The sequence below is a fragment of the Urocitellus parryii genome, chromosome 3 (assembly GCF_045843805.1).
Source record: "Urocitellus parryii isolate mUroPar1 chromosome 3, mUroPar1.hap1, whole genome shotgun sequence".
NCBI lineage: Eukaryota > Metazoa > Chordata > Mammalia > Rodentia > Sciuridae > Urocitellus > Urocitellus parryii.
Window position 1 is genome coordinate 194152718 of NC_135533.1, and position 27778 is coordinate 194180495.

Genomic DNA, 27778 nt, shown 5'->3' on the forward strand with positions numbered 1-27778 from the left:
GGTCCTAAGGGCATTTTCAATTTGAAACATAATCTTAAAGAGGAGTATTCTCAAAAAGTGACCTTCTGTTAGGGAAGAATAGCATCTGGTTTATCATGTTATATGCGCTTTGACCCTTTTACTGCAGAACTTTCAGAAACTCTAGGGGATTTAAGGTGGGTGCATTCCACTGGCTGTAGAGAGTGAGCAAACAAATGGTTTAGTCTTTTTAGTTCACTTAAGTGTAAGCTGATTTAATAACACAGTTCTTCCCTGCCTCCAAACCACCTGTGAGACCTACTTCCCTGGGCACTTCCTCAGCCCTGAGGGCCAGAGTCTGGCCATGCTGAGTCCTCTGTACCCGTCCTGGTGTTGAACCATTGGCTCCAGGGCCTGTGTGAGCCTCAGCAAGCCAGTGCCCTCAGGACAGCACAGGACAGGGGCAGCCAGGAGAGAAAGAGCAGAGCAGCCATCCTCCTCCACCCATGCCCATTATAGCTGTCCTAGTACTTTCTTACCCATTGTCTTACCATTTTCTTCCATCTTCTGGAGGTGGGCAGCCCATGGTCTTTTCTCCACCAGGTGACAGGTTAGCCTCTGACCAACTCAGCGACTTGCCTGAGGAAAAGGATGCTGGAGAGTACATGCTGTCCAGTTTCTTTCCCTATTCCCATCTGAGGAGGGGGCACCTCTAGCTGGGCCTAGTGACTTTCATAGCGTAGGGCACAGTGCCTGCACTGCCAGACTTCTTCAACCCACATCATGGTTAACACCCCCAAGTGAGAGGCTATCATAGGTCCTTGGATGTGTGTCAGTCTCCTTCCACTATTTTGGGGCCATGCTAGGGTGTTTACTGTTTTTAATCTCTCAGTGCCTAGGTCAACACCTGGCACATAGTAGGTGTGAGAATCCTCAGCCCTACCACCCTGCTTATACACATTCAGTGTGAGCAGCTTCTGTGTGATGCTGACCTTTTGTGACTTTTTAAGGTCTATGAGTCCTAACCCCTATGGTAAGGAGCAGACCTCCTATAGGGAAGGTTATTACCAATGCTGGTCATCTTGGGACAAGGACACAGACTGTTTGCTTTCCCTGGCTCCTGTTTTCTTGGCCCTTGCCTCCACAGTTGTGCTTGAGGACTTTGTCCCAGGTCATGGAAACGAAGGCTTCTGCTGTGGGGAGGAGAGGTCCACATGTCTAGCAGCCCCCATAAGTTACTCTCTGAGTTTGACTCCTGGATGCTGTCCTTCACCTAAAGGCTTGAAGTGCTATAGAGCCTGTAGGGCCTATTCCCAGATCTGGCCTGAATAGTCTGGGAAGTGGTGCCCTGAAGCCCTGAAAGCAGAGACAACAGTGATAGTAAGAGTCTTAAGGAATGGTGAATGACCAAGACCTTCTTCTGCTCTACCTCAGGGGAGATGCTCTGTCCTCTGTCCATGGTGGGAAGATGGGAGCATTATTTTATTAAAGGAGCTAGCAAGGTTTACGTGCAGCAGGTGCAAGATTAGTCTTTACTGAAGAGATTGCTGTTCCTTCTCCTTGCAAATATGGCTCTGTTGAGTTATGGGTTAATCAGCCCCTCTGGGCCAGCATGGCACCTCATTACTCTTTATCGCATGGTATTTATGGGAAATAGCATTCCAGGTTGCAAACAAGTGGTTGGCAAGCAAGGCTTATGAACACATTCTGCTCAGCCTGCAGTGCTAAGTATGTGTTTCTCTATGAGGGCTGCCTGCAAGGCTTCAGCCCGACTCCGCCTGGGCTTACACGCCTGGCAGGGATAATCAGGCCTGTGGATATTTGACAGGCCAGGGCAGCATTGCCACCATGTACAGTAAAGGGTAAGGTCACTAACCGTCCTTTCCCACCCTGTATGGTCCCATGACAACAGCCCAGCCCAAACCAAGGAGTTGAAAGCTGTTAAGGGAGCCAGCCACATTTGCTCTTCAGAAAACATTACTTTAGAAGAGTGGAGGAGACCTGCAATCAGACTGTTGAAAAGATCCCAGGGAGGGAGGGACTGCAGCATGGGCCAGGATGCCATAGAGCAGACTGGGAACAGAGCCTTGGCCTGGTGGCTGGCTGCTGGGGAGGCAGGAGGAAAAGCTGAGGTGGCATCCACACTCAGTGTTCTTGGAGTGACATTGAAGTTGTCAGCTGGAGAGAGGAATCTTGAGCTCTTCTTTTGGAAAATCCTGCAAATGCTTTGAAGACTTCCAGAGAACTGCCATCCCAACTGATAGTTCAAGTGTGTTCTTAAAATATCTGATCTCCTTGGCAGAGTGGGGCTCTGTGTAGGAAGAATCACGTGGTACTTCTTATGCCATGTTTGGTCCCAACGTGTGGTATCTATTTTGAAATATGTGGTTTATGCAATTTTATCTAGAGAGGTTTCTTGGGGTCATTTGTTAATATATTTTTCCATTTATAAAAGTATTACTTACTAGAAAATTCTTGCTTAAGAAACAAATGACTTTATAGCATTTCTTAAAATGTCATACTCTTATGAGAATCCAAATTATACAGATTAAAAACTATAGGCTGTTGGTGACATTTTAATGCATATTTCCATCTGAATTATTAGCCTGTTAGCTAGTTGATGTAAGCCTTCTAAGTATGTCTTAGAATACTTTTTCTGTTTTTTAAAATAAAACAACATACTTGTAAACCAACGCCACAAATATCCAAATAATATGAAATCACTCATTTAGTCTGTCAGAAAACTGTGATAAGCAGGAAGAAAAGGACACAAAGATATAATCCGATGACATTTTCAAAATTAACATCTTTGCAAATATCTATGCATATTCAAAAGAGGTGATGTCTATCTGAATTAGAATAAACTCTTCTACTCTTGTTGAAACAAAACATAACAGGGAAGTGTTTCTGTGTTTCAAAACTGGGAATAAAGACAACAGGCCTCCTGTCTTAGAGCATTCAAACTATTTCAAGGTGGGATTCCCTCCACCCCTATTCTGGAGATTGAACCTAGGGCCTGGTGCATGCTAGGCAAGAGGGTACCACTGAGCTGCATCCTTAATCCCCAAATGGGATTTTCTTTGTCTTAAAATTCTTGCTTTAAGAATTCAGAATTCATTATATTCTTAGTAAGGCTGTTTCTATAATTTGTCCTAAACAGAAAAGAGTACTGTGTGTCCTGTTTATATGATGAAAATAAATGTCTCTAGGCTTGCCATTTGCTCCTTTGTCCATTTTGGTTACTGTCCCATGATTGGAAGACTTGTTTATCCATGTAAAAAAGGAAATTGAGAGGTTTGTGGAGTCCAGAGGTGGTTGATATTTGAGAGCCTGGAAAACAGTAATTGCCAGCTTTCTCAACAAGGATGTGCAAGAGGAGACATAAGAAGTAATCCTGGTGGGTAACACATGAAGTACCCTGCAGTTCATGTTGATCTTCCTGCTTCTACAACTGGAAAATAATGACAAAAGTAAATATTTGGGGCCAGGTTTATTTTGGTCAGATAAGTTCCAGTCTGGTTTCTAAAATTAGAAATGCTGCGGGATGCACGTGGCTTGGGGCATCCTGCCGCAGAACTTTGTCTCAGAGATGTGCAGCTCTCTTCCTTGTTGTTGTTGTTGCTTGGAAATGTACAGCTGAACCCCCTCTGTGTCTGCTCATTGGTGCAGACCTGCTGCTGCTACTGGGAAGACTCTGCCTGGGTAACTCTGGTAGGCTTCCACCCCTGCCCTCACCAGATGATGAGGAGCTGAGCCCACCATCTGCCTTCAGATGCTGACTTCCAAGAGTACAACTCTCATCCTATTGCTGTTCCTCCTCAAAGAATTCACTGACTACGTCCCCCTATTGCCACCTTCAAGCCAAAGTTTCTCACTGCTGTGATCTCCCTGGGTGGTACACCACTTGCCAAAGTGGCCTCCTCATTGTCTCCTAAACACACTGTAACTTTCAATTTTTCCCTATATAACATCCTTCCCTATACCTACTGACAATCCTTCCAGGCTCAGCTGTAGTCCCATTTCCCTGGGGAGAGTGCCCAGCCCAAGGGAAGCCAGTATGAATATTTGCACTGTCCATCTGTTGTTTTCCCTCAATGCCCAGCACAAACAAGGTGCCTAGGAGACATTTCCCTTCAGCATCAGGTTCTTGTCCACATGCCCTCCCAGCATTGGTTCTTGGACTTGGCCTTTTCCTCTACTCAGATCATGCAGCCCTCTGTAGAATGTGGCAATGGCAGCTGATAGCCTCAATCTCCCACTGGGACTGGTTGGAGGAAGTGGGGCCTGCACACACAGGGCCTGGCCTTCACCTGCCTTCCCAGGTGGAGTAGGAACAAGCAGGGCTGGCTGTGTGGGCATGCCATGTGTGCTTTACACAGGGTCCCACCCTTGGTTTAATACTCTGCTTCTACTGTCCTGAAATTCTGCCTGCCTTTTTGGACCTACATTTTCATTCATGCTGAATCCCACAAATGAAACACTCAGTCCTGGGAACAGAGAAGGTGCTGGTGGGAGGGGTGAGAAATGTCACAGAAGGGATGCTGGGTGAAGTACATGTGGAGACCAATGGGGAGTGAGCAGCAGCCTCAGAGAAGACATGGAGGAGATGCACCTGTAGTGAAGCACATTCCTTGCAGGGGGGACATTTTTCTTGTGCTGAAAGCTGGGAGGGGAGGTTCCTCAGGGGTGGTGACTGCACAGGACCTGAGTTTAGCCCTAATCAGCCATGCCTGCCATCATAATCCTGCCTTATAGCACTATTCCAACAATCTTGTGTCACTTAGAAGAAAAACCAAGTCTTTCCAGTGGCCTGAAGGTCTTATCTGACCTGCTGCTGCTGTCCTCTTCTGCTATCACTGTCCCTTGATTATTCTGCTGCAGCCATACCAGCCCCCTTGCTGGTCTTGAACACAGCAGGAAAGCCCCACACAGGGCATATGCATCAGCTTCCTCTCAGCCTGGGTCACCCTTCCCCAGACAACCCACCCTCTCCTCCTTCCGGCCTTTCCTGAGATGTCACTTGTCAGTGTGGTTTTCCCTGAACACCCTATTTAAAACAACACACATACACATGCTAGAACCTCCTTCCTGCTATCCTTTGATCCAAACTTAGCACCACATAACATACTCTCATAACATTTTATGTTTTTATTTATCATTTCGCTTCAGTGGAATGTGAGCTTGGTGAGGACAGGGATATTTGTATGCTTGTTCAGTACCCTGATCCCCAGTACTGAGAACACTCCCTGACACACAGTAAACCCTAGATAAACAAGCACTGGAAGACTTCTCTGCTCTGTGGGAAGGAAAGTCCTGCCAATTGAGGTGACCAAAGGAGGGACAGTGGTAGCTGGGGAGGGGTCTGTGAGACCATGGGAAAGTCACAGAGGAGACAGCAGGCTGGCTGACAAGGGGAAATTGAAAGTCACCATACAAGTGAAGGCTAAACTAGGAGAGCCCAAATGAGCAGAGCAGCTGAGCAAGTTCGAGCCCTTAACCTAAGCCACACCAGGGAACCTGAGCAGCAGCTCTGGTGGATAAGATCATAGGGTTCCAGGCCTCACAAGGACCTCTGTGAGTTTTTTCACTCCTACCCCCACCATGGACCCCATGACAGTGCTAGCAAACAAACCATCAATTACAGAATTAATTTTATTTTTGGCCTAGGAGATGTCAGTCTTTGAGGAGGATTTATTGAGGATTTTTGAGACATTATTTGAGGCAGCTATTCCTTTTTTCAGTTCCCAATTTTTGGACCAGATAGAGAGCAGAACATAGCTAATGGCTGTATTTTTATCATGGTGCAACATGGAAGTAGAGTGCCCAGTTTCTTGATATACAGTTGGTTCCTGTTAGGTTCTGTGTTACAAATTGTAATATCTCATCTTTCCTGATTTCGTTTGTTAAAGTCTCCCTGCACTCTCTAGTTGAGATAGAGGTTTTCAATTTTGATGATCTTTTCAAAAAAGCTTGGTTTTATTGATTTTTTCCTATTGTTCTGTTTTCTCTGTTTCATTTGTTTCTACTCTGATGTTTATTTTGATGCCAAGTATTGAACCCACCACACATGCTAAGCACACCTCTACCACTGAGCTCCACCCCCAGCTTCCTAAGGCTTTATTACTTTCTTCCTTCTGCTATCTCTGGGCTTAGGTTGTCCTTTTTCTGCTTCCTAGAAATGCAGTTAGGTTGTTTATTTGAAATCTTCTAGTTTGACGCAGGCACTTATGGCTATAAAATTCCCCCCAGTAGTGGTTTTGCTGCGTCCGATAACTTTCAGTGTGTTGTGGGCTTGTGTTACTCTTTTAGGATATTTTAGAGTTATTTTGATTTTTTTTCTTTGGTTGTTCAAGAATGTGTTATTTAATTTCCACATATTTATGAATTTTCCAGGTTTGGTTTTGTTTTTGCTGTGGGTTACTAGTTTCATTCTATTATGGTCAAAAAAGATACTTGGTGTGTTTTCATTCTTAAATTCTTTACGGCTTATTTTGTGATGACATGTGATCTGTCCTGGAGAATGTTCTGCATGCATCCGAGAAGAACGCATAATCAGTATTGGTTGGAATGTCCTGTGTGTGTCTGTAAGTATTGCTCATGTCTTTGTTTCCTTATTTATGTTCTGTCTGAATGTTCTTTCCATTATCAAAAGTGAGGTTTTGAAATCTACTATTATTGTGTTGCTACTTCTCTCTTCACTTCTGTATTTGTTAGGTGCAAATATAATGGTTATATCCTCCCAGTGAATTTGTCCTTTTATCATCATATAATGTCCATTGTCAAATCTGTGTTGCCACCCTACTCTGGTTTGGAACTTTTTGCATGGAATACCTTTTCCCATTCTTTTGCTTTCAGCCTATGGGTGCCCTTATGTCTAAAGCAAGTCTCCTGTGGATAATTGGATCTTGTTTCCCCTCCATTTAGCCATTCAAATGTCTTTTGACTGGGGAGTTTAATCCATTTATGCTTAATGTAATTATTGGAAGAAAAAGACTTACTATTGCCATGTTGTTAATCGTTTTTTATCTATCTTACAGCTCTTTTGTTCCTGTTGCCTCTTTTTCTGTCTTGTGTTTGATTGATTTTTGTGTGTGTGTGTGATGACATGATTTAATTTCTCTCATTTTCTTTCATTTATCTTCTATGTGTGATTAGTATGGGGATTAAATAAAACGTTTTACAGTAATAATCACCTATTTTAGGTTGATATACAAGGCCACTCATCGTCTTTTTAAGCACAAGGTACAACAAATAGACTTTTTAAACTTTTTCACTTTCACCTTCATTTAATTATTTTAAATAGAACTAGCATTAGAAGATATATATTTTATGAGTTTGATGCAGCTAAATCCCAGTGGTATTAAAGAACTTAATGAAGTACCTTTAACATTAATCTGGATTCTGGAGGATTAGACTAGCCAAGAAATTTTTGAAAAAAAATAATAAAGGGGGACTAGAGATATGAAGTATAAAACAATATCTATAGTAGCAAAGCTTTGTTTTACTGGCACAAGCAGAAAATAGAATAGAATAGTGTAGAGTAGATGGAATGCCAAAATCAGTGTGTGAGGGTGAGTTGCTCAGTAAATACTAGGATTAATCTTTTGGAGAAAAAAAAATGGTAATTTGTGTATCCGAACAAATCCCAAACATAAAATATTCACATTAAAGATATTTACCAAAAGAAAATATAAGTATGTTAGGATAGAAAGAAACCATTTTTAAAAGATTGTTAGATTTGACTCCCTAAAAACTTCAAGCTTTTGTACATCCATAACCACTCTAAACAAAATTTAAAGCCTAAAATAGATACTATTCCCAGTGTACAGAACAGTCAAGGGATTATGCCTCTAATACATGACAAGGGAACCCTCACCATCAATGGGGAAAATAGGCAAAAAGGTCAGCATTAAAAGAAATAAAATTATGGCATTTGCAGGTAAATGGATGGAGTTGGAGAATATTATGCTAAGCGAAGTAAGCCAATCCCCCAAAAACTAAAGGCCGAATGTTTTCTCTGATTAGTGGATGCCGATCCATGGTGGAGGGAGTGCATGGGAAGAATGGAGGAACTTTGGATTGGGCAAAGAGGAAAGTGGAAAGGGGTTATGAAGGTAGGAAAGATGGTGGAATGAGATAGATATCATTACCCTAGGTACATGTATGATTGCACTAATGGTGCGTCTCTACATCATGTCCAACCAGATAATTGAAATGTTGCACTCCATTTGTATACGATGAATTAAAATGCATTCTGCTGTCATGTACAACTAAGTAGAACAAATTAAAAAAAAGAAAAAAAAAGATATAAGCACAGTTCTCAAAAGAAATAGAAATGGCCAAAAAAAGCCACAAGAGATTGTCGAAATTGGATGGCAATCAAAGAAATGTAAATTAAAACCACAGTGATCCAGGCACAGTGGCGCACACACCTGTAATCCCAGCAGCTGGGGAAGCTGAGATAGGAGGATCATGAGTTCAAAACCAGCATCAGCAAAGGCAAGGCACTAAGCAACTCAGTGAGACCCTGTCTCTAAATAAAATACAAAATAGGGATGGGGATGTGACTTAATGGTCGAGTGTCCCTGAGTTCAATCCCTGGTACCAAAAAAAAAAAAAAAAAAAAAAAAAAAAACCCACAGTGAGCCACTAGGTTCACCTTTCGATTTGTAGAGGCTGTCTGATCTCTGCATGGGTACTAGTGCTCCCATTGGGGTGCCTCTGGGAGGAGTATGCATTGGTACTGCCTGTCTGGGTGGAACGTTGCCCAAAGGCATCAAGAGACTTGACCTTTTATTCAAAGACTTTGGTCCCAGCCCTTGTATTCTAGGAATTTCTTTTTTAAAGAGATAATCTGACATGCACTGATAATCTGAAATAATCTGAAATGCACTGATGCTCATTGTAGTGTTATTTTTGGCATTTTGAATTTTCACTTGGTATAATGTATGACACCTGATACAGAATTATTATTTTGGCATGATGCAATACTATGCTTTCTAGGGATCATTTCTATAGTTTGTTAATACATGATACAAAATTCAAAAGATACGAAAGAGAATAGAGTGAAAAATCATTACCCATCCCAGTTCTGTCCTCTATTCCCCCCAGGTTCTCTCCCAGAAGGCATCTAGTTATTTATAAATCCTTCCAGAGATACTCTTTGTGTATATAAGAACACACATGCATGTGCTTTTTATTTATGTACTTAATTTTTGGTTTAGAAATGAATTGCAGCATGCTATATGCATCACTTATACCTTGCTTTTCTCACTTTTTTCCCTTGCTTTGCTCCATTATCAGTAAGCAATGCAAAGCAAGGCTGGGAACACAGACTACCTGGGTTTGAGCAAATTACTATTTATTACCTATGTCATCCTGGGCAAATTTCTTAACTTCTCTGTGTCTTAGTTTCTCCATCTAGAAAATGGGTAAAATAATAGTCCCTACCTCATAGGATTACTGTAAGTATTAAATGCGTCACTATGTGCAAAGTATATAAAATAGTACCTGGCACATCTTACCTGAGTGTTAGCTATTAGGAATACATGTGGAGCTTCAACTTTCATTTTAGGAGCTGTATAATATTCCAGGCTATGAATATATATTCTGCTTTGTATGATCAGTCCCATATTGATATACAACTATGTTGTTTGCAGCATTGCTAATATAAACAAAGTACAGTGTTTCTTATGACACATATTTTTGAAGGACACAGTGTAAACATCAGTAATTTAATTATGGCACAGTGCATATTTGTACAGTGGAACACAATGTATAAACTATCAAAATCAGGTTGTAGAAGGATGTCTAATGATAGGTGAAAATGTTCATATATATTTATGAAGTAGAAACTAACATTTTTAATAGAATTCTCTAGATTTTCTCCATGTAAGTGTGAAATAGATCCTACAATCTAGAGATAGCCACACTGAACAGGTTGATGTATTTTACATAATCTCTCCTTCTAAAAACTGGCACTAGTTATTTTACAGGAAGTGGCAGTTAATCATCTTTGCTAAAAGTATCAGGAGCTATGAGTTGGTTCTGCAGAGGAAAAATTGACCATATGTGGGTGGCACAGGTTAAAACTACTTGGAGAAGGAAGGTTTACGAGGGACGAGAGAGGTTCAAGGGGTGCAGTTTGTCCAAACTCTGTCTTCAGGGATTGCAGGAGCTAGACTGGTTAAATTAGTCATTTTCACTGTTCAGAGTTTCTCTTTATTCATTTATTCATTAAACATCTATTATGTTAGATCTGTGTTGTGCAAGCATGTTTATAGGTCCAGGGACACAGACATGAACAAGATAGGTAAAATCGCTTAGGAGCCCAGCTTCCATAATTTGTGAGATGCTTCATCTAATACAGACTACAGATACTGCCCTGTATGTCTTTATAAAAATGGCTCCTCCTGTCTGCATGGTACCCTGTCTGTTGCTATGCATTAATTTTATAAACCATTCCTATTCTATTGGACATTCAGATTGTTTATGTGAACACTTCATGGTCTTTGACATTTGATTGCCTTTTTTTCAAATGACTTGTTCTGGTTTAGGTTGACCAGAAACGTATGAATGAATAACCTGTGTCATCAAAGCCTAACCACCATTGGCTGTATGTTTTTATCATTTGTGTTCACCAAATGGGTACGAAACTGGGCTTTGTTGTTTAAACAGTCATTTATTTGGTTACTGTTGTACTTTAACCTTTACTTCCTCTGCAGTGCATTATCTGTTTGAATCCTTTTTTCCATTTCTTATTTTGACTCTTGGTGTGAAAAACGGTCTTAGTAGTGATGGTTTAGAGCTCTTGGACTCTAGACTCATACAGACATGGTTTGTAGCCAGCCCTGCTACTTAGGAGCTCTGTGACCTTGGCCACTGGGCTGAGAGAGTGCTGAGGAAAGGAAGGGCATTCCCAGCAGAGGGGCTGTCCTGGGAAGCTGTCACTGAGAGGCCTGTGGCCCCGAAACATGCAGAGTGCAGTGGTTCAACCCACTGTGTGGCTGCATGGTGAGATTGCCCTTGAGTATTACCTGTTCATTCTGGATTTTCAAATGTGTGGCATTTGGAGTGAAGGCAGGTGGCACAGAACCTCAGATTCCAGGATTCTCCCTGGAAATGAGACCTAAACCCGAAGAGTGTCGCGCAGAGCCCCGCAGGGAAGATGGCGATAAAGCAGAGTCGGCTGCTCTGACTTTGAAGCCCAGCACCCTGTGTGACTGCAGGAGGATGTACATACAGAGTCTGTTTTCTCATGGGAAAGTGGGGTGGTCATGTTAGCACTGCACACTGTGGAAACCAGAGATGATTTACATTAAGGGCCTCACACAAACGAGACACTCCACAGATGTGGGCTGTTAGGAACCAACAGTAGACAAGGTAACCCTGGAAGGAGGAGATCGCATTCCTCCTGCCCAGCCTTCCGCAGCCTTGCTCCAGCCATTCTCTGCCCTGCTGGAGCCGCTCCTGCCAAACTGCAGGGCATATGAGCTTTCAAGGGGTCATTGCTTTCAGAATGCCCCATAGAGTTCCTGGGGAAATTTATTGCATGGAAATGAAATAGGGACTGATTGGATATCTCAAAAGGTGACTCTTAGTAACTAAGTCTTTTTTCTAGGCAAAGAAGTTGTTTGGATTCTCAGCAGTCACGTCTGTTTTTGAACTCTGTGCGGTCTATGCCCTGGCTTCTCCCTACACCCAACACTCCCCTCTTATTCGAACAGAGGAAAGTTGTGTTTGTTGACCACTCTTTCAGGGTGGGAAAGGAATGTAATGTATGCATAGACTGCCCAGAATTTCCTGTTAGACACCCATTCCAAACCACTGCCCTGGGATACATTCCAGAGATAGGAGCCCAACTCTAGAAGAGAAGAAATGGTGCATTCATTTAAATGTTGGCCTCTGGGAAGAACACCCCTTTGCCCCTCTTTTTTAAGAAGGTGTTTAGCTTTTTCCATAATCATATAATTATGAATTCAGCTGTATGGTCTCTTTAGGGTTGTAATGCACTGAGGCAATTTTATTGTTCTGTTTTATAGTCTTAATGGTGTTGATGTCCCCATTGATGCTATGTACAGGATATGTTTTTGATGTTCTGCTGTAAGTACTTAAACAGTGTAAATCTGCTATAGATTGCTTTTAAAATTTTGCTTTTGTGACAAGAAAGAAGTGAATTTTGAGGGAAGGTTTTTGGAGCTTTGACAAATTGCCAGTAGACCTGGTGCATTGTTGAAGGAAACCAGTGCTGGACAGTAGTGAAAACAGCAAAAAAGGATTTTATTCGAGACCATTACAATAGAGGAAAAGATACCTCAGTCTAGAATCCGGCTCAATTCTGAATACATCATGGACAAGTGGGCATTTATAGCCAAGGAGCATGTTGGAGGTCAGTGGATAGAAACTTGGTGGGAGGAAACATCAGGAATAAGAGGCTGTTCCAGATAAACTGCCCAAACAGGGCTCTTGGTGAATTCAGGCCAGTGTGATGAGGCATTACCTGGGGGAAGAGGGAAAGTGAAGACCCAGCCATATCAGGAGTGATTACATAAAGAGAATGGGGATTCTTGCTAAACTAACCCAGATGGTCTAGAGTCCTAGAATTTGGAAATTTGGATTCTACAAGGAAGTATATAGATACACCTAAGAGAAGGTTCTGGAGCCCAACTGAAGTTTGGTTAAGCAAAAGGTGTTCTTCAATATCCTGAAAATCATACTGCACTGAGTCTTTGGTGATCTGGCTCCTGTGCTAGTGAGAAGTTCACTTTGTACCATGGAAAGGCAAATTTTTATAGAAGGCAAACTTTTTGTCTTCTGTAAAGTTAAGGGGCAATTTCTTCACTTGGGGAGGAATTTGAATGATTAGAGATGGATTTACAGTGAGGAGAAAACATTCCACCTATTTCCAGACAATCTGATCTTCGTCCTGAGTTACTTCTGGATTACACAGAGCTGTGGAGCCCTGGGAAATGGACTGAGACCAGAGGACAGAAGAAAGTGCTGGGGAGTGGAGGTGGGGGGCATGCTCAGGAAGGTGAGCTTGGAATCATGGCAGACCCCAGAGGTTTAGAATGGTTCCAGAGCCTCTATTATCTTGACTCTAAACCAGGTCAGAACAAAAGAATGTAAAAGGTCACTGGTTATGTGGCATGGGCAGTATCATACTAGTTAAGCAACATTGGCTGTTTAGGGATAACATTCAATTTTGAATGCTGAAAGAAAACAGTAAAGTCAGGAAGTACAACAGGATGACCAAAAATGCACCCGCCCCTCTATGCATGTGCCACTCCATTGTGGCTTCCATCTGCTGGCATCAGCATGTCTAGGAGCTCTGATCATGTGGTCTTTAGACTGGTCCTCTTGGGCCACTGAAGGACCGAACTCTGCTGTGGGCCTTGGTGGACTTTGCTGTGGGTGCTTTATGGTTACAATACTTCCTTTCTAACCATATTTAATACAAGATTTCCTAGAAGAGGCCTGATCCCTAGGGTTTAAATCTCACATGTGAGGCTGTGTTTTATTGGTTTAGTTTGTATCATTGTTATTATTGTTACACAGAGAAACCTTCACTGGATAGAAGGTAAAGTTGGAAAGAGCTACTCAATGTTCTAAGTTTAGGATTCACATAACCAAACCCAAATGGGTCTGCCTGCATGTGTTCTCCTAAAGGCAGGCTGAACCTAGATAGAAGCATTTCTGTGAGGATGGTTGTCTGGATACAAGCTAAATTCTCAGTGTTCCCAGAGAATTTAGAGACACTGCACTGTATCTAAACTGATTATAATTTTTTGTTATTATATTTTAAGATGCCTGTATGTTCTCTCTTATACAACATATGTGTTTTTGCTCCATCCATACAATTATCCAGTGGGGTATGTGTTAATATTCCCATGTTACTATTGCCAACTCACACCAGCTAACAAGTGTCAGGACTGGAACCTGAACACAAGTATAATCCCAAAGCCCGTTTTCTTTCCATGTAATTTATAAGTACTTTTAAAGTAGTTTTCTAAATAAGAAGTTCCATTCTAGGCTCATAAATGACTCACAGGTCTTATTTGCAAATATCCTGGATCTTGCTACAGGTTAATAACCTGAATTAGTCATAATTTAAAATTTAATCTCAAATTGGGTATGGTGGCACATGCCTGTAATCCCAGCTGAGGCAGGAGGATCATGAATTCAAGGCCACCTCAGCAATTTAGCAATGTCCTAAGTAACTCAGCCAGACCCTGTTCAAAATAAATAAAATAAAGGGCTGAGATGTAGCTCAGTGGTAAAGTACCCCCAGGGTTCAATCCTTGGTACAAAAAAAAAAAAATTAATCTCAGTAGTTGCAATCATAGGAGGAAACAATGATTTGTGGTACAAATCTTACTCTGTCACTCCCATTTTCATAAGATCAAATCCAAATTCTTTGGAGTGGTTCACAAGGCCCTCAGTCACTCCCATCTCACCCTTCTTGTCACTGCTTTGATTTCTCAAATTATTTCATGCTTTTTTTCACATCAGACCCTTTACATGTGGCTGGTTCTCTACTTTCATACTCTCCCTACAGCCCCACCTATTGGACAGACTCATCTTCCAGGAAGCCATGCCTGTACCTTCTGACCCCCCAGTGAGGACCATGTGCCCTTCTTTGGGCCTCAACAGGGCCAGGCATAGCCCCCTCAAAACAAGATTCATTTCCTCTCCAGATTACACGTTTCTAATGTCTGTTCCTCTAGACATGGGCCTCATGCAGTGGGGTCATGCCTGTGTTCTGCTCTGCCTAGCGTTGGAGCCTACAAAGAGAATTTGTGGTTTTACAGAACAAAAAATTCCAAAAAGTTCTGGTCTAAAAACCCTCTCTATTGCAGCTGCTTCTTTCTCTGCTTTGGCTCTTTCTCAGGTAGTTGCTTACCATTGGATGGCAAAGGTGGCCACTGCTGGCCCTAGTCTCACACCCTACCACTTTAGAAAACCTAGCAAAAAGAGGACATCTCCACGTCCTCCAGTGAATCCCAGGGCTGACTCTCCTTGGCCCAAGTTGGATCCCATGGCCAATCCTTGGTAAGCTGAAAGTCAGTGAGTGAGAGTGATTCCCCAGAGGAAAATTGAGGAACCTTTGCCAGAAAGGGTAATAGGATTTGGCAGCAGAAATGTCTTATATATACTTTATTCCCTATCTGCAACTGGTGCTCTAAAGATGCAGGCTCCTGCTACTGGGTCAACATTCTGCCCATAGGATCAGGGAGGTATTTCCCCTAGTGTCTTTAGGATCAAGGACTGATTTATTCTGAGAAGAAGGCAGTCATCAATGTGTCATTCATAGACTCTTCATAAGCCCAGTGCTGGGAGATGGGAAGTCCCTAGCCCTGGAGTAAGAAAAAGAGGGATGTACACAGGACTAGGAAATGGTCTGTATTTGCAGGACTGGGGTAACACCAGGTCCAGGAACCTAGATAGAAGCATTATCTCCAGGCATACCTAGGAAAACAGCCACTGCCAGTTTTTCCCTCAGTGTCATACTGTCCTTCCTGTGCACACAAGGACCACAGGTCAGTCTTTGTCTAACATCTCCAGGTGTTCACAATCATCCCCAGAATTTCTGCTCCACCCAGGTCTATTCAGGGAAATGGAGAAAGTTAAGCCTTTCTATCACTTCATCTGTCTCTGTCAATGATCTCATCCATTTACTCACCCTGCGGGGTATTTAGGCCCATGGCCCAACCATCTGTATGGAGAAAAGGGCAGCTGCTGGGGCCAGCCGTGGGCATGTCTTTATTGGCAGGGCTAAGGAAGAAAAAGCAGGTCCTGTCAGGCCTCATGTAAAGGCCCAGTAGGGGAACTGGCCAGGAGACCCTGGGTCAGCCAGCCTCCTTGGTGCTCTTTCCTGACGCACACCTTAGGGCTAGGAATGCCTGAGATCTGAGCAGAGCCCAGCAGAGGAGAGCTAAGTGCAGCCCCAGAGGGGAGTGAGTAAGGGGGTGGCGGAGCTTGGATGCCTCTCCCCAGGGCCAAGAGCATTGTTCTTTTCCTAAGTAAAGCAGCATCCAGCAGAGCTCATTTGGCTCTTGACCCCTCTCTTCTCCTTCCCCATCTCTGCATCCAATTTTTAGAGCAATTGAGTGGAATTATTTCCTAATATTTTTCTAGTTTTATTGCTTTTAAATTACAGTTTATATAACTAAAATCTGTTATGGTAAATATGACTTCCAGTGTCATATGCTAGGAGAAAAAAATCTGTGCCCATAGAATTCATCCCTGATCCAGGATTTGCTCACAGAACCCCTATTCCTTTACCAAGCAGAAGCTTTTAAGAGACTAATGATAATAAGAACTAACATTTATGGACTGCTTACCCTGTATGAGGCATTGTTCTGAGTAATTAGATAATTAGATAATTCTCACAACAGACTTGTAAGACGTGGCTGTCTCTTTTGTCCTCAGTTTGAAAATAAGGAAACTGAGACTCAGAGAGGTCGCCTAAATTATCCAGGTCCCATACTGTTTCTGGTTGAGCCAGCCTTCACCTCTTATAGGCTGGCTTCCTGAGAAGACATCTACAACCACTGCAGTCTGGTAACTTTGTGCAGCCTTTATCAGTGTCATGTTGAGAATTCATACAAAATGGGCAAGAGAGACAAGTCAGGAAGATATTGCAGTGGTCCCAGGACAAAGTGATGAGGGCCTCAGTATGGATAGGGCAGGGTCAAGGAGTTGCTGAGGAAAGATTGAAGAGCCACTTAGCATATCATACCCAGAATCTTAGAGAGAGGGTGAGGTGTTTTGACTAGGAGGTTGATGCTTCCCCTGGGTGAAGAGGAAGATGTTGAGTCCCATTTAGGCATGCCAAGGGGGAGGCACACAGGAAATAACCTGGCCTGAAAGGTAGGAAGGAGGTATGGGCTCAGGGATCACCCAGCACACGCATTTGGGAGTTCAGTGGCTGAGGAACAAATCACTTCCACTGGAGAGGTTATCTTTGATTCTACCCCTGCATAGCAGGGATGCTCCAGGAAGTGGACATGTGGAAGGAGGGAGGTTAGTGTGCTGAGGATGAGGAATCTGCGTGGAGGAAGCTGGAGTGAGGTGGGCAGGTGCTGGGTGTGGATAGGAACAGGAAGGTTATCAGGCATAGTGACAGAAAGCTTTGAAATGATTTTTGGTGATGATTTCTAAGTCTGATAAAGATGAAAGTCTTTATGAGATGATTTAGACTAATGTTCAGAGTTGCTATTCCTTTCTTCCTCTAAAATAATTCTTAAAGCCAATGTAACAGGGAGCTATATGCTTCATTAGTCTCTAATATCCTGAAAGACCTTGTTCCTGGATACCTGGGCCAACAGAACACCTCTCAGACACGTCTTACTAGTGGAATCGCTTAAAGGGGTGCCCAGGGAAAGGTGGCAAAAAGGCAGATTTTTAAAAACAGAAGCAGTGGGACCCATTTGTGTGGGTACGGGGAGGGCATGGGCAGGGTGCATTCTACTGGTAAAAGGACACTTCTTTGGTAACTGCTTGTCATGTGGCCTTCTCTGGTCTTGAGCTGCTCATTATGCTCTGTTTTGTTGGTGTCATAGACCAGCAGTTGATGCAGGCTACATGGACTTCTTACAAGGCTCAAAAAACTTCTTGCCTGGTTTGTTTGCCTCATAGACTTGGGCTGGAAAAGCACAGGATAAGTCTGAAGGTGAAGGTTTATGTGTTTTTTCTTGAGCTGCTCAGAGTTGCTAGAAAAGAAGTTTAATAAGACTATTAACTATTTCCCCCATTGTTTATGACCAATTACACAATTACCATAAAACATTTGGGAAATATAGAAAGAAGAAATGTAAAACACCCATAGTCTGATAACCACTGTTAATTTTTCCTGATTATAATCTTTTTTAGCTTGTTTTGTGTGATTATGATTAAATCCGATACTTATATAATTATAAGGCTAGTTTTTTTTAAATAATTTTTTAGTTGTAGTGGACACAATGCCTTTATTTTATTTGTTTTTATTTTTATGTGGGGCCAGTGGCTCTTACACGCTAGGCAAGGCTAATTTTTTTAAGCTAATGTTATAAACAGCTGTCCTAAAACTACAGATTTTAGTTTCAATTATCAGCCAAAACCCTTTTACCAGTTTATGAGCAAATCCAGGCCTTTCTGGATTACAGCTGGGTGAGAGGTAGGAGCAAGGTAGAAGGCAGTGGGATTCTGGACCCTGGCGGTCCATCTCGAGCCCTAGGAACAAGTGAATGCTGAGGGTGTGGGGGTCTTGTGTGGGTCCTGAGGAGCCCTTCCATTTCCCACCTAGTCTAATGTCCAGTGGCAGACCAGCCCAAGAATGATCAGAAATTTGCCCCTTGCCTCCTGGAGGTGCCCACACTGTAGATCTAGACTTATTTAACAGAAAGAGTCTATGCACCTCCCACAGTTGTGGAAGGGAGACCACTGTAGCTTCACTTCTTCATACAAAGGAGGAGGAATGTGCATGGGCTGCTCTTTGCCTGTCAGGGCATGGTGGCCTCCACGTGACTTGAACTCACTTACTGACTCCTGAAGCTCTGTTTGTACCTTCTCTACAGTACTGGATCATGTAGTGGAAATTTTAAGTTGCTTACTAGTTCTGAGTTTAGAATTTTTTTTTTTTAGTATATGTTAGTTTGTTAATTAGTTAGTTATGGGGAAGATTGTGTTATCCAAGAATGATGATCATGGAAGGTGCTTTTTTCAGACTGTTCAGTATCTCCAAGACATGAACAGTGTGTTTGCTTGCAGAGAAATGTGCTCTCAGCCAGGGAAAAGTCATTCTTTGCCCCTGGCTAAATTATGTGAGTGTGGTACAAAAATTAAAACACCCAAAGTAACAATGAAACAATTTACCAATCATTTGTATTAAATATGAGTTTATGCCAGTGCTTTTCTCTCCATTTGTTATGCTTCCTCCTTAATCTGATCCAAATTGTTCCATGATTGTTTTCAGCAGAACTGGGCACAGTGGTGCATGCCTGTAATCCCAGCAGCTAGGGAAGCCAAAAAAGGAGGACCAAAAGTTTGAGGCCAGTCTCAGCAACTTAGATTCTGTCTCAAAATTAAAAACAAAAAGAGCTAGAAATGTAGCCCATTGAACTCACCCCTTAGTTCAATCCTCAGTACAAAAAAAAAATGCCTTCAGTATAACATCCAGGGAAATCACACATTTTGGAAGCAGGCCCACTTGGGTTGGAAACCTGGCATTAGCAGTCACTGTAAAGTTTTCTCAGCAGTGAGATGTAAGCAGTGACATCTACTCCAGTGAGATGTAAGCATCTCCTTGGGCAGCCAGAAGATTGTGTGAGATGAGGTTTGTGAAGTATTGTTACCTAGAGGGTTGGGCCTTGGTCAGCAGCAGTCATTATCTCTTCCACCACTGCTTCCTGAAAGACCATCCTGTCTGGTGGTTCCAATGGCTTGGCCAAGCGTTTGTATCCTAAAATGAGACCACTAGCACTCTGTGATATGTACCCAAGGATTCATGTGGAAAATAGAAACAGCCAGCTTTCCCAAAGATTGAGGGTACTAAAGCACATCTTCAGGGGGATCTTAAATTCAAACTTCCTGGACCCTTTGGCCAAACCCTGGATAGAGACCACCCATATTTGTGGTGTTGCTTAAAAAAATAGTTTTTCAGAATTCCTACCTAAGCACTTTTGGTTTTGATGCTAGCAAGAGTACCCCCAAAACTTTCATCAGAGATTTTGTGGTCCCTTGGGAGGAAAGGTACTGCACAAATCACTCATAAGTGCACAAAAAAAGGAATCATGCCACAATTGCTTTTTGGTAGAGATAAGCCCCAAGAGTTATCTTGTGGACTCAAATCATTTCCTGCATTGTCAGTTTTCTCATTAACCCTCAACATGGTCCCTTGCCTGTGCCTCACTCAGAGCTCTGCTGACCCACCCAACCATGGTATGCAGTGGGACGGCCCTGGCTGCATTCCCCTGCAAAATGCTCCTGTCCCTCCAAGTTGTCAGTCCCCTGCCCTGAGGTGTGTTTTCCATCTACTCCATTTCTGACTTGTGGCAGCTTGTCTGGATCCCTGGATAAACTGAAAGCACCCACCACTCCCTCTGGTGTTTCAGTCCAGGACAGACCAGGGCACATTATTGCCCTGGATCTCACAAAGACGGGCTTTATCCTGTTCAGCCAAAGCACACATTGTCTATGCTGACTTTGTATTAAAGATAATGGAAATCTTCAGCCCTGAGCTTGGTGGGTCCAGGCCCCCAATAACTTCTGACAAATGGCTGAGTTTAAGAAGGGAATTCCTTTGAGCCCTTACATATTTTTCTTTTGTTCCTCCTGTGGTACTAAGGTTCAAACTCAGGGCCTCATACTCTACTACTGTGCTGCATCTCCAACCCTTTTTTTTTTTTAATACTTAGTTGTAGATGGACACAATATCTTTGTTTTTTTATTAATTTTTATGTTGTGCTTAGGATCGAACCCTGTGCCTCATATGTGTGAGGCAATGCTCTACCTCTGATCTACAACCCCATCCCCTCCAGCCCTTTTTAAATTTTTTTTTTATTATTTTGAGGCAGGGTCTCCCTACGTTCCTCAGGCTGGCCTCCAACTTGTGATCTTCTTGTCTCAGCCTCCCAAGTTGCTGGGATGACAGGTGTGCACCACCACATGATGTTATATTTCTTAATCCATGAAGTTGGTCATTTCCATAGTGAGCAGGGAGTGGCCAAGAAGCTAGTTTCAAAGTTGACACTTTTTAGTTTCTGGTAATGAAGAGATATTTCTCAGGAACTGTCAAGTCTAATGTGTATCTTAAAAGACATCTATTTTGAAGTAATACTTAATGCATAGTGAGAATCCTTCATCTGCTGGGCTCAGGAATTCAGATGGCAGTGACCCTGCAGATGGTCCAGCTAATGAGCAAGCAGCTCCTACTGGGCTGAGGTCAGAAGGATTTTGTCCAGTCAGTGGGATTGGACTGCAGGGGCCCCTCATCTCCTTATCCTGAGCAGAACCCCTGTAATCAGGGTCCTGGGGGGCAACCACAATTCCAGTATTCACATCTCATCAGTATGTGTTGCAGTTGGCCACAGTGTGCTCTATTTCTCTTTCCAGCTTCCCAGTGCAATGTCAGCTTAAAGAAGCAGAGGAACCGCAGCATCCTTAGCTCCTTTTTCTGTTGCTTCCGTGATTATAATGTGGAGACCCCTCCATCCAGCAGTCCCAGTGTGCTTCCGCCACTGGTGGAGGAGAATGGTGGGCTTCAGAAGGTCAGTACTGTTGGGGAACTACATGTGCAATAAAACTTCATTGGTGGCATATCTATCCTATCCTTGACAGATAGCCTTAGTAAGGGTATGTGTTCAGCCATTTACTTTAAGATTTTATATATATATATATTGAATGCATGAAATAGAGAGTTAAAGAACCAGTAGCAGACACAGAAATACAAAGACAAAAGGTGAGAGAGACATGAAAAAGAGCTGGCAATAAGTATAAATGAGTTAACTACCTTGTTTAATAATAGACAATATGCTTTATATATTCTTCTATAAGTTTAAATGTCATATTGTCACAATAGGTCAGGAGCCAAAATTCACCCAAATAAGGTCTAACAGACACATCTGAAACAAGTTAGAAGGATAAGCAAAGAGACATCGAATACAGGCAAAAACAGAGGTTATGCCAGGCATGGTGGCTCATACTTATAATCCCAGCAGCTCAGGAAGCTGAGGCAGGAGATCACATATTCAAAGCTAGCCTCAGGAACTTAGCAAGACTCTGTCTCAAAATAAAAAAAATAAAGTAAAAAAGGGCTGATGATGTGACTCAGTGGTTAAGTGCCTCATGTTCAATTCCCAGTACCAAAAAGAAAAAAGAAAAAAAAAAAGTTACAGTATTCATCTCAGTCAAAAGAGAATTTTTAGGTAAAAATCACCAAAAGAGACAGAGTAAAGACTAAGAATTCAAAAGTCATAAAACTTTATTTCCCCATTATCATGAGCAGAGGACATGAACACATAATTTACAATATAAGAAATACAGTATGTCAAACATGGAAAAAATTCAAAATACTTGAAGAAAAATGTTCAACATGTTAAATGATAATAATTTTAAAATAATAATAATTTTTAAAACAATGACATATCCCTTTCTAACAAATTGTCAAAGGTATCTTCAAAGATAATATTTGGCTTTGTCATGGGGTGGTAGGGAGGAAGGTATATTGAAGGAAAGTAGAGGAATTATATTGATTATTGGTGAGAATATGAATTATTACACCTTTCTATAGGAGCATTTGGCAGTATTATCCTACAATCTTAAAAATATGACATTTTAATATGCTGAAATCTAAGAAAAAATGTCATTTTGTTGACAAAAGCAATTTCACTTTATAGTGAAATTAATAATGATAAACATGTAAAAATTTAACCATAAGAGACTATCCATACTTGGGAATCAACCTAACAAAAGAGGTGAAAGATTTATACAAAGAAAACTACAGAACCCTAAAGAGAGAAATAGAAGAAGATCTTAGAAGATGGAAAAATATACCCTGTTCATGGATAGGCAGAACTAACATCATCAAAATGGCGATATTACCAAAAGTTCTCTATAGGTTTAATGCAATGCCAATCAAAATCCCAACGGCATTTCTTATAGAAATAGATAAAGCAATCATGAAATTCATATGGAAAAATAAAAGACCCAGAATAGCAAAAGCAACTCTAAGCAGGAAGTGTGAATCAGGCGGTATAGCGATACCAGATTTCAAAGTATATTACAGAGCAATAGTAACAAAAACAGCATGGTACTGGTACCAAAACAGGTGGGTGGACCAATGGTACAGAATAGAGGACACAGAGACTAATCCACAAAGTTACAACTATCTTATATTTGATAAAGGGGCTAAAAGCATGCAATGGAGGAAGGATAGCATCTTCAACAAATGGTGCTGGGAAAACTGGAAATCCATATGCAACAAAATGAAACTGAATCCCCTCCTCTTGCCATGCACAAAAGTTAACTCAAAATGGATCAAGGAGCTTGATATCAAATCAGAGACTCTGCGTCTGATAGAAGAAAAAGTTGGCTCCGATCTACATATGGTGGGGTCGGGCTCCAAATTCCTTAATAGGACACCCATAGCACAAGAGTTAATAACAAGAATCAACAGATGGGACTTACTTAAACTGAAAAGTTTTTTTCTCAGCAAGAAAAACAATAAGAGAAGTAAATAGGGAGCCTACATCCTGGGAACAAATCTTTACTCCTCACACTTCAGATACAGCCCTAATATTCAGAGTATACAAAGAACTCAAAAAATTAGACAATAAGATAACAAATAACCCAATCAACAAATGGGCCAAGGACCTGAACAGACACTTCTCAGAGGAGGACATACAATCAATCAACAAGTACATGAAAAAATGCTCACCATCGCTAGCAGTCAGAGAAATGCAAATCAAAACCACCCTAAGATACCATCTCACTCCAGTAAGATTGGCAGCCATTCTGAAGTCAAACAACAAGTGCTGTTGAGGATGTGGGGAAAAGGGTACACTTGTACATTGCTGGTGGGGCTACAAATTGGTGCGGCCAATTTGGAAAGCAGTATGGAGATTCCTGGGAAAGCTGGGAATGGAACCACCATTTGACCCAGCTATTCCCCTTCTCGGTCTATTCCCTAAAGACCTTAAAAGAGCATACTACAGGGATACTGCCACATCGATGTTCATAGCAGCACAATTCATAATAGCTAGACTGTGGAACCAACCCAGATGCCATTCAATAGATGAATGGATAAAAAAAAATGTGGCATTTATACACAATGGAGTACTATGCAGCACCAAAAAATGACAAAATCATGGAATTTGCAGGGAAATGGATGGCACTAGAGCAGATTATGCTAAGTGAAGCTAGCCAATCCCTAAAAAACAAATGCCAAATGTCTTCTTTGATATAATGAGAGCAACTAAGAACAGAACAGGGAGGAAGAGCTGGAGGAAAAGATCAACATTAAACAGAGACATGAGGTGGGAGGGAAAGGGAGAGAAAAGGGAAATTGCATGGAAATGGAAGGAGACCCTCATTGTTATACAAAATTACATACAAGAGGTTGTGAGGGGAATGGGAAAAAAAACAAGGAGGGAAATGAATTACAGTAGATGGGGTAGAGAGAGAAGATGGGAGGGGAGGGGAGGGGGGATAGTAGAGGATAGGAAAGGTAGCAGAATACAACAGTTACTAATATGGCATTATGTAAAAATGTGGATGTGTAACCGATGTGATTCTGCAATCTGTATTTGGGGTAAAAATGGGAGTTCATAACCCACTTGAATCTAATATATGAAATATGATATGTCAGGAGCTTTGTAATGTTTTGAACAACCAATAAAATAAAACATGAAATGAAGAAGCATCTCAGGAGTATATCTGTGTATATGTGTGTGTGTGTGCTTTTGTGTGTACATGTGTATCAATATACAAATATATGTATATATATATATATATATAAAAGAGACTATCCAACATAGATTGTAATACTGCATAATTGCAAGCAATCTGATGTTCGAGAATAAACAGTTGGTTAAAAGAATCTCAGAATAACCATACAAATAATATGTAGCCATTAAAAATCACATAGCCAAAAATGGCATGTCATAAATATCATTGACATAGAGAAATGTTTATACATTGACTAAATGTATCATTTAGTAAAAAAGCAGGCTGAAATATGGGAAGGGGGTATATTTTCAGAGCATATATCATCTCTCTTGCTTCCTCACACAAGCATTCTAAATCTAGAAGGATGTATGCCAAAATATGAAGAGGTGAGATTAGATATAGGATTTTCTCCTTTGCCTTTGTTTCCCCACAATTTTCATAAAATAATCTTAAGTTACTTTTTTTTATAAAGTGAATTTAGTTTTAAAGTACATCTGGATGTAAGAAAGGGAATTCTGGGGAAATGCCAGCCTATGAACATGGCTTTGATCATTAAAATTCCCTCTCAGCATAGACCCAGGTGGTCTTGCTGGTGGAGCCTGGAAAGTGCATCAAGACCCTCACATTTCCTGACGTCCCAGGGGAAAGAGCTGGCACAGGATTCATTCCTGGTATTCAGTGAGAAGCCAGGAATCACCAGCAGAGGAAAATGCTTGCCCTCCACTAGAGTCCTAGGACAGGGACTGGAAATGGACAGTCCCTGAGGTCAACCAGCCAGCGGGAGCCTATGGATCCCCTTGAAAAAGGCCTACATTGCCAGCCTGCTGTGCACGGGCCCTGAAGGGGCTGCACCTGTGAACGGGTGGCTTTCATTTTCTGTGCCCTGGATGAGCCAGTAGTATGAGGCTTTCTTCATCTCTTTGTGGTTTGTTAGCGTGGCCTCTGCTGGTCTGTGGAAACCACTCCTTGCTGGGCTTTGCAACCTTCCCCCATCTGCTGCCTCCCAGAGATCCCAGTGGACTGACCTGAAGGGACACTAGCGGAACACACAGCCTTGTACAAGGAAGGAAGAATGTTGCCTCAAATGAGAAAGTCCAAGTTGAAGAACTAGAATCAGATTCCTCCTGGGGAACAAGAAACAGAAGAAATAGAGGAGAGTTTAACAGACAGTGGAGGACATCAGTTATGAGTTACTTTTGGAACTTAAAATTTGACTTAAGGTTTCTAAATATAAAAATTCAGTAAACAAACTTGAAAAGGAGAACAAGAATAGCCCCTTCTGAGAACTGAATTAATGTTCTGGAAAAGCAAATGGAAGAAGTATCTTAGAATTCAGACCAGAAACAAAGATGGAAATTGTGAGGGGAGGAGAAAGGTGTCTAGGAGACCTAACATGCAAATAGAAGGAGCTCCAGAACAAGAAAAAAATAATAGAAGAAGTTTTTTCCTGAGCTGAAAAAGAATGTTTGAATCTACAGATTGAAGGTGGCTACCAAGTCCGTACCAGGATCAGAGTGGGCAGGAGATGGAGTGCATGCCTAGACATACACTACTGAAATTCTGCAATATAGAGAAAAAAATCTTGCAAGCCACCCGAACAAATTAATTTGAGAAAACCATTAGATTAGTATCAAATTTCTCATCAGCGACACTAAAGGCCAAAAGATTTTGAAAAATGTTTGCAGGCCACTGAGAGAAAAAAATTACAAAGCAAAAATCCCCTATGTGACCAAGCTAGTCTTTATCTATTGAGGCAAAAAAAAGTATGTTGTCAGACATGTCATAATTCAGAGAGGCCAGAAAATTAAAATCTGGATGAGACTGATATTCAGTTATCATAAAATTATAGAAAGTATAGGAATAAATATAATTATTGGGACTAGAACCGTAACAGGTAGCACAATTGGAAAATAGATCCTCAGAATTCACAGGAGAAATAAACAGAAATGTGGATAAGTTGTCAAAATTGAGGACAGGGAAGAACAAATAACAGATAAATAGTAAACATAGCATAAAGAATAGACATAAGACCAAGTTTAACAAACCAGTTTCTGCTACCAAAGATAAAGACTATATCAGAGATTGGTCTGAAAAATTCTGTTACATGCTATTTCCAAGAATATACCTGCATTCAGGAATGATTTTGGGAGCAAATTTAAAAAAAAAAAAACTTGATAAACAGTAGCTTACACAAACAGGATTATTTTCCCACATAAAAGGCCTGAGCTAGGCAGGAGTTGGGGCTAGGTGAAGATGCCATCAGGACCCAGACTCTTCCTGTTTTTTCTGTCTTCGAGTCTTTCTGCTCCTCTAACCTTAACATGCGTACCTTCATCCTCAAGCTTGTTAGGTATTCTCTCAAAATTGCAAGCTTCAGACATCAGATCCATAACCATCAGAACAAGAGGGGGATAGGTGTGTGTGTGTGTGTGTGTGTGTGTGTGTGTGTGTGTCCCTTTTATGGAAAGTCAGTGCTTTTTCAGAAACCCCAGGAGACTTTTGCTTTTGTCTTTTTGCCAGAACTCTGTCACATGGCTACACAACAGCAGCAAGGGGGCCCTGGAAGGGAAGAATCTAGCCCAGCATATTCCTGCTCTTAACAAAATCAGAGCTCTTTCACAAAGGAATAAAGAGGAATGACTAATGAGTAGAAGTGATAGTCAGTACAGGTTTAGTTATGTTGCAGTAACAACCTCAAAATCTAAGAGGCTTAAAACAATTTAAGTTTTTTTTCCCCATCTGCTACTTGATTATCATGGGCTGGCTCAGCTTTCTATGGCACTATCCAGTAGAAACATAACATGAATCACATATGTAAAATTTAATGTAATATTTAAACTTTTCTATTAGCCATATTTAAAATTTTTTTTCAATAAATGAAATTAATTTTAATAGTGTTTTATTTAATCTGATATATCCAAAATATTGTTTCAACATGTAATCAATATTAAAACTTGAGATAATTTACATTATTTTTATTAGTTCATCAAAATCAAATGTGTACTATGCACCTACAGCATGTCTTAATTTGGACTTGCCACATCTCATGTGCTCAGCAGCCATGTGTAGCTAGGAGCTACTGTATTGGCCAGCATAACCCATCCTTATTCATGGACCCAGACTGAGAAAAGCCCAATCTCTTTGCTTCCATGATTGTCTCAATAGGATAAAAGGTATATGATGAATCACAAAAGCTCTTATTAAAGTTTTCACCCAGAAGTAACACACCTCATTTCAACTTATTTTATTGGCCAGAGCAACCCACATGGTTATATCTAACTTCAAAAGCACAGAAGTGTAATCCTACCTTGTAATAAGTCCAGAAGGAAAACTGCAATTATTTAAAAATAGTACTCATAGCTATCATGGTAGGTGACTGATAACTTCCAACACA

At 41.4% G+C, this 27778-nt stretch overlaps 1 protein-coding gene across 4 annotated transcripts in view; it reads left to right on the forward strand.

The window, feature by feature from the left end:
• Ctdspl (CTD small phosphatase like) overlaps window positions 1-27778 on the forward strand; it is a 110326-nt gene that overhangs the window by 54512 nt on the left and 28036 nt on the right. For all 4 annotated transcript variants that reach the window (XM_077795661.1, XM_077795662.1, XM_026406346.2 and 1 more), the window contains exon 2: window positions 21052-21206. In XM_077795661.1, the coding sequence (XP_077651787.1) occupies window positions 21052-21206 (155 nt within the window). The remainder of the gene's footprint in view (window positions 1-21051; window positions 21207-27778) is intronic.